The sequence below is a fragment of the Salvia splendens genome, chromosome 21 (assembly GCF_004379255.2).
Source record: "Salvia splendens isolate huo1 chromosome 21, SspV2, whole genome shotgun sequence".
In the NCBI taxonomy this organism is placed as follows: domain Eukaryota; kingdom Viridiplantae; phylum Streptophyta; class Magnoliopsida; order Lamiales; family Lamiaceae; genus Salvia; species Salvia splendens.
This window is the reverse complement of record NC_056052.1, coordinates 7,984,011-7,994,868: the sequence shown is the minus strand read 5'-3', so window position 1 is coordinate 7,994,868 and position 10,858 is coordinate 7,984,011. Positions and strand designations below refer to the sequence as shown.

The following is a 10,858-nucleotide window of genomic DNA, read 5'->3' as shown; positions in this document are numbered from 1 at the left end:
AATAGTAAATTTTGTCTATACACCAAAATCCTCTCCATCAAGATCAACCATGCACTTTTTTCTTCACTTATAAAGACTCTCCCCACCCGCTCTTTCCGGTTCACTTTTTCGCTTTTTTGAAACATATATTCACACAATTTTCTTCACAACCAAATAGCTCTTTTTTTCTCCATTTCTCTCTCACATCACAAATTCACATACATGCCTCAACTCCAAGAAAACAACACCCCATCAGGGATCAAATTATTCGGAGCCACAATCACCCCTAGAGAAAAATCAGACCCAAAACGCGACCCCGAACACGAGAAACCTGACCCTGCCCAGGAAAAGCGGCCGGACAAGATCATCCCGTGTCCGAGGTGCAAGAGCACGGAGACCAAATTCTGCTACTTCAACAACTACAACGTCAACCAGCCGCGCCACTTCTGCAAGGGCTGCCAGCGCTACTGGACCGCCGCGGCGCCCTGCGCAAATGTTCCCGCGTCGGGCGCGGCCGTCGCAAGGCAAAAGCAAGGCCCTTGCCTTCAGCTGATCTTGTTCTAATGGTATTGCTGGTTCGACCCGCTCCGTGGGCCCCACCAGCTTGATTTCGACGTGTCGAGTGGCACGCGGCGGAGCACGCGGATTCCGGCTCTATTCGCCGGGAAGAGGCGGAGATCGCACAAATAGTCGAATAGCTGTTGATCGCATCTCTTTCAATTTGTTTAAGTAACGTAGTCCAGTTAGTTTCTATCGTAGCAGTTTCATCGTCCGAGTGGCAAAACAATCTTTATTCACATTCTTAGTTAACCTTTACTTGTTTTTCTTTCGTTTGATCTGCTGCATTTTCAGTACTTATCATCCTTTGAAATGTTTGTTGAGATCCAAACGTTTTATGCATGAAGTTTGTTTTTTATGCATCTCTTTCTGTTCAAATCTGTTTCATTCTTCCTAGGTAGCTTAGATCTAGTTGTTGCAGTAATTTCTAAGTGTTGGAAGCATGATTTCATTTGGAGTTGTTCGATCTGTGATTTGTTAGTTCAGTGGCTGTTTAGATTTATTTTCCAGAAGTGTCTAGTGTGAAATCCGAGTTTACGTTATTCTGCCACCCTGCATCATTCTGCATGTTGACCAGTAAGCGTAATTTCAGTTTCGTTAGTTTAATCTTTTGATTTGGAGTTTAGATTGTAGATCTTTTTTTTGTGAAGTTGTTAATCTGCATTTCTCGTTCATGGAACCTGAGTTGTTTGATTTGTGTTCAAACTTGTTGGAGAAGACAATGTCCACATCCAAATTTGGGACCACATTACTTTTTAGTTACTTTTTGCTTTTGTCCTTTACTTTTCCTTACTTTTCAGCTGTTACTTTTCAGACCTGTAGGCCTAGTCACCTAACTACCTCTTTTTCCTCTGATATTCTGTTTAACCTTTTATAGTAAACTTGTACCTTCTACATTTATTTATGAAACATCATGTTCCCCACTCACACGTACACAGTCGTCTGTTTAACAACTCTCCCTCCTCCTAGTCAGTAGAGTAACACTTTAATTTCCTGTCTAGGTAGAAACTCAACCCAAGCGTGGTAGCTAACCAAACCTTCCAGAATATCACCATAATTCTAAAAACGCATTCATCTCTGTGGGATTCGACCCCTACCTTCACTATACAACCATGTAGAAGAGGGTTGAAGATTTATTGATACCAGGTTTAGGCTTTGCGGGGGATTGTTTCATCCTGATCAGTAGGATACATCCTTGCTTGAACGACACCTACGCAAACCTGCTCTTTCATCGATCATTGCGAATGGATAAAAGCAATGAATTCGAAACTACAATCTATGATAGACAAAGACGTCTACGATTTGTCCGTCCTACCCGAAGGTTGTACTGCCATTGGGAGCAAGTGGATATATAAACGTAAACGTGGACCCGATGGACGAGTTAAAGTCTTCAAAGCAAGACTAGTGGCCAAGGGGTATACCCAAAAGGAAGGCATCGATTATGATGAGACCTTTTCCCCAGTGGCCATGCTCAAATCGATCCGGATATTGTTGTCTATTGCAGCTTATATGGATTGGGATGTATGGCAGATGGACGTTAAGACTGCGTTTCTAAACGGCAGTCTTGAGGAGACCATCTACATGGAACAACCCGAAGGATATGCCATAAAGGGCAAAGAACACATGGTTTGGAAGCTTAAAAAGGCCATTTATGGCCTCAAGCAAGCATCCAAATCGTGGAACCAATGTTTCGATCAAACTGTTTGCAAGTTTGGATTCGAAAAGTGCCCAAGTGAAAGCTGAGTGTATAAGAAAGTTGATAAGGGGAATGTGGTGTTCTTAGTTTTATATGTACATGACATTCTTCTAATTGGAAACAATAAAAAGATGTTGTCATCAGTTCGAACATGGTTATCAAACCAGTTCGAGATGAAGGATATGGGAGACGCGGGACACATCCTCGGGATCAAGGTTCTTCGGAATCGAGAGAAGAAGATGTTGTGCTTATCTCAAGAATCTTACATCGAAATAGTACTTAGTTTGTTTTAGCATACAGGACGCCAAGAAAGGTTTCTTACCTTTTAGACATGGCATCCATTTATCTCAAGAGATGTGCCCTAAAACGCCGTCTGAGATACAAGCAATGAGAAGGATTCCATATGCTTCGGCAGTTGGAAGTCTCATGTATTCTATGCTTTGTACTAGACCAGATATTTGCTTTGATGTTGGCATGGTGGCAAGATATCAGTCGAATCCGGGCCAAGGACATTGGACTGCCGTAAAGAACATACTCAAGTACCTTAAACGGACTAAGGACTATGCTCTAGTTTACAATGCAGCCGAGCTCTGTCCTTTGGGATATACTGACTATGCTCTAGTTTACAATGCAGCCGAGCTATGATCAGGACTCGAGAAAATCTACTTCAGGATATGTGTTCACCTTAGGAGGTGGAGCCGTAATTTGGAAGAGTGTGAAGCAGAAATGCATCGCGGACTCGACCATGGAAGCCGAGTATGTGACCGCTTCGGAGGCTGCAAAAGAGGCCGTATGGTTCAAGAACTTCCTTATAAATTTAGGTGTGGTTTCGAATCTGCCCAAGAGCATCACCATTTATTGTGACAATTCTGGTGCTGTGGCAAACTCGAAAGAACCAAGAGCTCACAAAGCGAGCTAACACATAGAGCGGAAGTATCATATCATTAGAGATATAGTGCAGAGAGGGGACATAAAAGTGGTCAAGATTGGGTCAGAGAACAACCTGGCAGATCCTTTTACAAAGGCTTTGGCGGTAAAACCGTTCGAGTGCCACGTTGAAGGGATGGGAGTTCGACTCATTCAAGACCTCAACTCGCTTTCAGTATAAGTGGGAGAAATTTAGATGTGTGCACTACTATTTTGTATACTCGAAAGCTGTTTTGAGTATAAGTGGGAGATTGTTAGGGTTTTGTATACTAGAAATCACCTTTCGAGTGATTGGATACTGTAAAACTCTAATGATTATTTTTCAATAAATGCAACAGATTATTTTTGTCATAATGTTGTTATGTTTTACATTTAATGGTTGTTTATTACATATTTAAATGTATGAGCAAACGTAACAAAGTCTAAGTCTTTGTTTTAGTAGAACGGTTGTGGGCGTCGTCCAGTTTAAGGTAACACGGTCAGTTCTAAACAATGAAAAATAAGAATTTCACAACCTAGATAGGCCTAGACTACCTATCGCGAAAGGTTGCAATGTCAGTCCGATTATTTCTAAACCTTATTGAAATAAGATGACGTTGGTGTGGTATAGCACTGAATGGATCTAACAGCAAGACGAGTCTTTATGCTATCTACTGAAAGACGAGGTCTTCAAAATTAATTTCTTAATCAATGTAAGTTAGCATTGAGCATACGATATTGAGGATCCACTACTTTGACTTACCAAAGGTGCGGGTTTTTCGTAACCCAACGATCCAGGTATATTGGGTAGTGGTGATCATTATCTAGAGGTGCTAGGATTGCGATTATGTTGAAACGTGCGCGAGGAGAGTCTCGTTTGATAACATCCACAAGAGGAGCTCGAAACGAGGTTTTATTATTCGGAACCTAACTAGTTGGAGTTTGATTACTCTATGAATATTAAATAAGAGTTTCTTGCTAAGTCCACTCTTGGAATTCGAAATATGTTAATTAATTAAGTCTATAGCAGACATTAATTGATTAATGGATGTTTCCATCTTAAGCGCGGGAAATGAATCAAATGCAATTAAAGGAAACCCGGAATACTTGTAATTTCGGATTTGAAAGGCAGTGCAATATTACTTCTGTAGTGGCTGCTCGTAATATTCCAATATAAGCTTATATTAAATTGTGGGTTCAATTTAATTAGTAAAAAGCTAATTGGGTGAGGCCTGTTCCAAATTCTTCCTTAGATCCCTGACTGGGCCCAATATGTGACTTATATAAATAGGAGAATAAAGGAGACAGAAACATAACAATTTATTATCAAAATTTTCGTCCCTCTAAAGAGAGAGCTCGAAATTTGTGCCTCCTCCGTGAGCTGAGTTCTGTCTTCCATTATTCGAGTCCTAGTACGTTGGTGAGATTTGCCCACACAAATATCAGTGTATAGTCCGGGACACCAGTCAGAAGATCCGAGGTCTTGTATTGAAGATCTTCACGTGGAGACGGAGCAAGCCATCATCGATTCTTGATTGAATCAACAAGGTAAATTGGCTAATTCCGTAGTAAGCATGTTTTAGGGATTTTATGTGCTAAAGCATGTTTTAATTCAAGTTATGAGCATGATACATGTGATGATTTCGCGAATAGATTTTGTCTAAATAATCTGCTAAATAGATCAAATTCATGTGATCCGTTTTGAACGCACGCTTCCGCTGCCAGCCCCTTCAGCGACCGCTATTTCTCCACATCGCAAATACATTGGCGGCCCGGGAAGAGTTCTTCCAAGATAGGTTCGACGCCGTCGGCCGTCCCAGCCACACGACGCTGCAGAAATGTACTGCAGCAATCCGTCAGCTTGCGACTGGATAAACGACGGATGTGTTCGACGAATACCTCCACATTGGAGACAGCACTAGGAGAATGTGCTTGCTCCAATTTTGCAAAGGCATCGAGGCAGCCTTCACCGACGAATTTCTCTGGAAGCCAAGCACAACAGATTGTCAGTTCCTGCTCCGCCTTCACGAAGAAGTGCACGGAATCCCCGGGATGCTTGGCAGTGTCGATTGCATGCACTGGCAATGGAAGAATTGCCCGGTGGCGTGGAGGGGGTCGTACACAAGCGGCCACAAAGGCACCCACCCCCACTGTTATACTCGAGGCCGTCGCCGACTACCGGGTATGGATCTGGCATGCGTACTTCGGGGTCCCCGGCTCGAACAACGACATAAACGTGCTCCACCAATCCGACCTCTTCGCCGAAGTTTTGGATGGTAAAACGCCGGCCATCAACTTCACCGCTAACAACCGACGCTATAAAATGGGGTACTATCTTGCCGACGGCATCTACCTGAAGTGGCCAACCTTCGTGAAGACGTGCACTAGGCCTGTGAACGCAAAGCAGGCGCTTTTTGCGCAAAAGCAGGAGGCTGCTCGGAAGGATGTGGAGCAGGCGTTCGGGTTTCTCCAAGCGCGCTTCAACATTATCAAATCCCCGGCTCGTACGTGGTTCATGGAGAGCATGGTCGACATCATGTATACGTGCATAATCTTGCACAACATGATTGTCCAAGATGAAGGACCCGAGGCGGGAAATTGGTTTGACCCTGAAGCCCCCGGAAGCTCAACCGCAAGTAGTCCGCCTCGAAGTGGAGTGCATCTGTCTATACAAGAACGGTTGTCTATTCGGGTAAGGACACGTGACTCTACCGCCCACGCCCAACTCCAAGATGATCTAATGGAGCACATTTGGGCAAACTTTGGAGGAGGAAATTAAATTATGTATTTTTAATTTTTTTAGGATTTTTAATTATGTTTTTTAATTTTTTTTCGAATTTTATGTTGTAATGTTATTTTATTTTTAATGAAGTGTGTTTTTTATTAATTGAATATGTTGGAAAAAAAATTAAAAAATGAAATTGAATGAATAGTAATTTAAGGGACGGAGGGTTGCAGGTTCCGTCCCTTAGTTAAGAGATGGAGTAAAAAAGTACAGTGGGACCATGAATAGTAATTTAAGGGACGGATAAGTAACAGCGTTGTGGATGGCCTAAGGAGGTTACAGACGTTACTAGCGCCACTTAAGGCAACAAGACTGTTTTATTTGGTCCATTTTATTAGGCCAATTAGATTAAGTCTTTCTTGGATAAAGCCCATGCCCCGAGCCCAACTTCCCGTCCCAACGATCAAAGAACAATTGTCAAGATTTAAGTCTAAGGCCTCGGCAAGGCGGGCGGCTACGGCCCCCGTGCTCGTGTGGGCTTTGTAGTCCATTGCTCGTGTGGGCTTTGTAGTCCATTTTTGTGCACATTAATTATTACTCCTACATGTAATGATTGACTCTCTTAAATATAAGTTTAATGAAGGATCTAAAATCAATGTGGGATTAATTACAACACATGCTCCCTCCGTCCCCAAAGAATATTCACTTTGGGTTCGGCATGGGTTTTAATGTAAAATTGGTAAAGTAAGATATATGTAGAGAGAAAAAGTAATTAAAATATTGTTAGTGGAGAATGAGTCTCACCTCAATAGAGAGAAAAGACTTCCAAATATTAAAAAGTGCATATTCTTGTGGGCAGGGGTGGGCGCAGAAAAAGTTGGCCATAGGGGTTGGCGCTGGACTCCACTATATAATTTTTCATAGTCAAATATATTATATATATAATTATATAATATGTATTATATATAATATTATATAATGTAAAACCACAATTACAACAACCGTAAAAATGTATATATTTAATACGAACTAGTCCAATATATATCTAATAAAAAGAACAAAAAAACCGTGTCATGGCTGTGTTTTTACATCTAAAGCGGCGATAACTGAATTCTACGTGTTCTCATCGATTGAAAACGTTGCAGAATTTGTTCGTTTTCAATTGTTAAAAACAGGTCTTTTTCAATATACATAATTAAACTGTCATTCTTCCACTCTTCTTCCATCGATTTTGCAAGTCAGTCTAGACAATCTCATATTTTTGATAAAAATTAGCTATTAGAATATGTGCATTTGACAAGAATTTCAAAGTTCAAGCCATAGAATTAAAAAAAATAAAAACTTTAAAATAACTATTGTTTATAACTTTTTTTACAAACTTGCAACTATTCTCTGAAAATCTTAAAAAAACAATAGATAGAATACAAAATTAACACTTTAATAAATTCCTTTACTTCACAATTTGTGTAGAATTTGAATTTTAAATTCGCTAAAATCTCAAAGACTCAAACCCTCTTTTCTCCGTTTCTGTGTGCCACTGTTATAAACCCTTCAATCTCTCTCTTTTTATTTTTCTAAATTGCAATATACAACTTAAAGTACTTATATTTTACAGAAGACAAATTTTTTATTTAATTATTTAAACAAAACGTGTTCCCACTTATAAAAGTGTTAGCACTTTTACAAGTTTCAAGTCTATTTTATCTAAGCTAAAAACGCGTCAAACCAATTAATAGAGGTCAGTTTGACTTTTTTAGTTTTATTTTTAAATTACTCGATCTTCTTCCTCACTCAGTCACTCCCCATTGCGCCATGGTTATACTTTTTCTTTGCAATTTTTAAATTTTCCCTTCTTCCTTCTTTAATTTCAGCCCTTACATCTATCCATTCCAAAATAATTTCTTCTATAATACCATTAGTTGGTAAGGGCTTAATATGATTTTTCAAAATTTTGAAAATTTTGAAAGTAGAAATTTAAAAAAAAAATGGGTAAGGGCTTAAGCCCTACCCTCCACCCAAGTGTATCCGCCCCTTCTTGTGGTACAGACTAAAAATGAAAGAGTGTATATTCTTGTGGGACGGATGGAATATTAATTAATTACATATCTCTATTATTGTGACCAACTTTAATTCATTATTTCTCACTCATTGGAAATCGATTTAGAAAAAATGAATATGCTACGATCATCTACTCCGAACATAGAGGTGCCCAAGGTTTACGGTTCCAGCGGTTACGGTTCCAAACCGGAACCGTGAGTATTTACCCAAACCGAAACCGTCGTTCGATTCAGGTTCAAAAATTCCCGAACCGAAACCGTGTCGGAACCGCCGATTCAGGGCAATTCCAAACCGGAACCACGAAAAACTACCGGAAAACCGTGAATCGGAGTCGGAACCGCAAAAAACTGCAAAAAACCTCCGGTTCGAAACCGTGAAAAACTGTTAAAACTCGTCGGTTCGGAACTGAAAACGAAACCGGCGGTTTTATAACCGGAACTGTAACCGGCGAAACACCCTCGCAGTTCGGTTCCGGTTCGGCAATTTCTAAAACCAGAACCGGCGGTTCCGAACTGTAACCACCGATTCCGGAACCGTGGGCACCTCTATCTGAACGTAAATAGATTCAGTTTCACTTAATTTAAAAAAAAAAATGACTGAATACATAAGACGATAGATGAATAAGACTGAAAGGTTTGAGAATAATTAGGGAGGATCTCAGAGATTTTAAAATTGTTTTGGAATACTCCACAACATATGATCTTTTTAATCGATCCGTAATTGTAATCAATAATTTAAATAATATAGAAAGAGGTATAGAAATAGGTATATCGTTTTAATAATTCTAGTTGTCTCGCATATACCTGAGTGAGGAAGAAGATCGAGTAATTTAAAAATAGTACATATTATATTGTTGTTTATTCACAGATTGCAAAACTAAAACATAAAAGGAGGAAATCTGTATTTTATTTATAGTATCAGAAAATTAATTGTTTAGATGTTTAATCATCAAGATTATTTTTCTTGGTGATATGATTAAAACTTAGATAAACTGAATCTTGAATAGACAATCCAATAAGAACTAAAAATGGTTGATGAGAAAGAGACCCCCAAACCAATAGTTCAGAAAGTCAACTATAAAATAATTGAATGCCCTTGTCTTCATGAATTATTTAAATTTAGATTGATGTCAAAGTAATAGTTTAGCCGCAGTTAACCGAATATGGTATAATAAATTAATAATATCAAATAATTTCTCTCGATCAAACATTATTGTTGTTAAAAGAAGTGAACAAAGGATTAAAATTTAAAACTGAAGGATGAGAAAAGGAATGCTACCAATTCAAAAACAAAGAATTCGAAAAATAATTCAAATTAAACTTAAACAATATGGATGATTATTTTTTTAAAAAAATATGATGCTTAAACATGGACACATCGGCCATGATTGACGCATCATAATTATAAAACACAGTTCATCATAACGTGTGTTGTATCTTCTATCTTATTACAAAGAGTCTATAGCATCACATATAAAAATTTAAGAATAAGCGAGAATAAAAATGTGAGTTGTCACTTATCAACTACTTGATTGAATTCGGATCTACTACTACTTTATGCCGTGTCAATACCTTAAGCCGCCGTTAATGAGCCAATGAATGTATGCCACAAACTAATTAGTCTTTCACATATATACACCACAACGATATAATACTAATTTAGTCTTAAGCTAATCACTCTTGACTAATACTCACTCATTGACATATATAAATCACAATATAATACTCCTCCGATTCATATTACTCGCATTTTATGATACTAATTTATTTCATATTACTCGCATTTTTTTAGTTATAAATTTAGGGTTAATTTTTTAATATAATTAAGTTAAATATTTTAAGTGTAATAGAAGAATACTTAATTAATAATAATATATTAATTAACTTGCACTTTTCTTTCTAGATCATAAATTTAGGATTGATTTTTTAGTATAGTTAAATTAGTATTTTAAATGTGATCTTTAATAAGAGAATACTTAATTAGGGGTCTACTTAAAAAATAACTCAAATTAGAATCACAACATCCTTCGAATCGCATGCCGTCACGTGGCATATAAGCAAAAAAGCAAAGTTATTAAGCAACAAACTTAGTGGATGTCTTATATGAGCGAATTGCATAAAAGACAGTTTATGTTGCATTTAATGCAATTTATTTTGCATTTTTTTTCTAAAATGCAAAATAAATTGCATTAAATGCAACATAAACTGTCTTTTATATCATCCGGGGTAACTCTTATGTGTTATCCTTTGTTGCTTAATATTGTTATTATGCTGCTTATACCTGTCACGTGGCAGCATGTGGTTGGAAGGACATTATGACTCTAAGAGTGAAAGGACTCTAAGAGTAAAAGGACACTAGTGCTCTATTTAATTAAACACTTAATTAGTATTATAATATACGTAGTCCTTCCGTCTCAAAGAATATGCACTATTTTCTTTTTAGTTCGTCCTACGAGAATATTCACTTTCTATTTTTTAGAAACTATTTTCTCTATAATGAGGTGGTGGGACCGATTCTTCACTAAGAATAATTTAATTACTTTTTCTTCTTATCTTTCTCTTACTTTACCAATTGTGCATTAAAACTCATTTCAAACTTAAAATATATATTCTTTTGAGTCGGATGGAGTATAAAATACCTGGTCTTTGTCATAATAGGAATTACTATTATGTAATGCCAAGGCAAAGATATTCACAGTCAGCTGAGAGTTACATAATTCACTTACATCAAATTTAAACATGATTGAATTTTTGTTACACGTTGTAATAAATATATACTCATTCTGTGTGAAGTTACTCATTTTTATTTTTAGTTTGACCTATTCTTTATTCTTTCAACCTAATGTATAAAATAACTTTATGATAAAATCTACCGTTCAAAAAAGGGGAGCATCTTTCATAAAATGGAAAGAGTACATGCAACTGCTATTTGCACAA

The 10,858-nt window shown here is 37.8% G+C and overlaps 1 protein-coding gene across 1 annotated transcript; it reads left to right on the top strand.

Annotated features, from left to right (window-relative positions):
- The first annotated feature begins 201 nt into the window (after positions 1 to 201).
- LOC121784151 (dof zinc finger protein DOF1.5-like) lies at positions 202 to 543 on the top strand. The gene has a single exon (XM_042182329.1). It carries the CDS (start codon positions 202 to 204, stop codon positions 541 to 543), a length of 342 nt encoding a protein of 113 aa, XP_042038263.1.
- Positions 544 to 10,858: the final 10,315 nt, after the last annotated feature.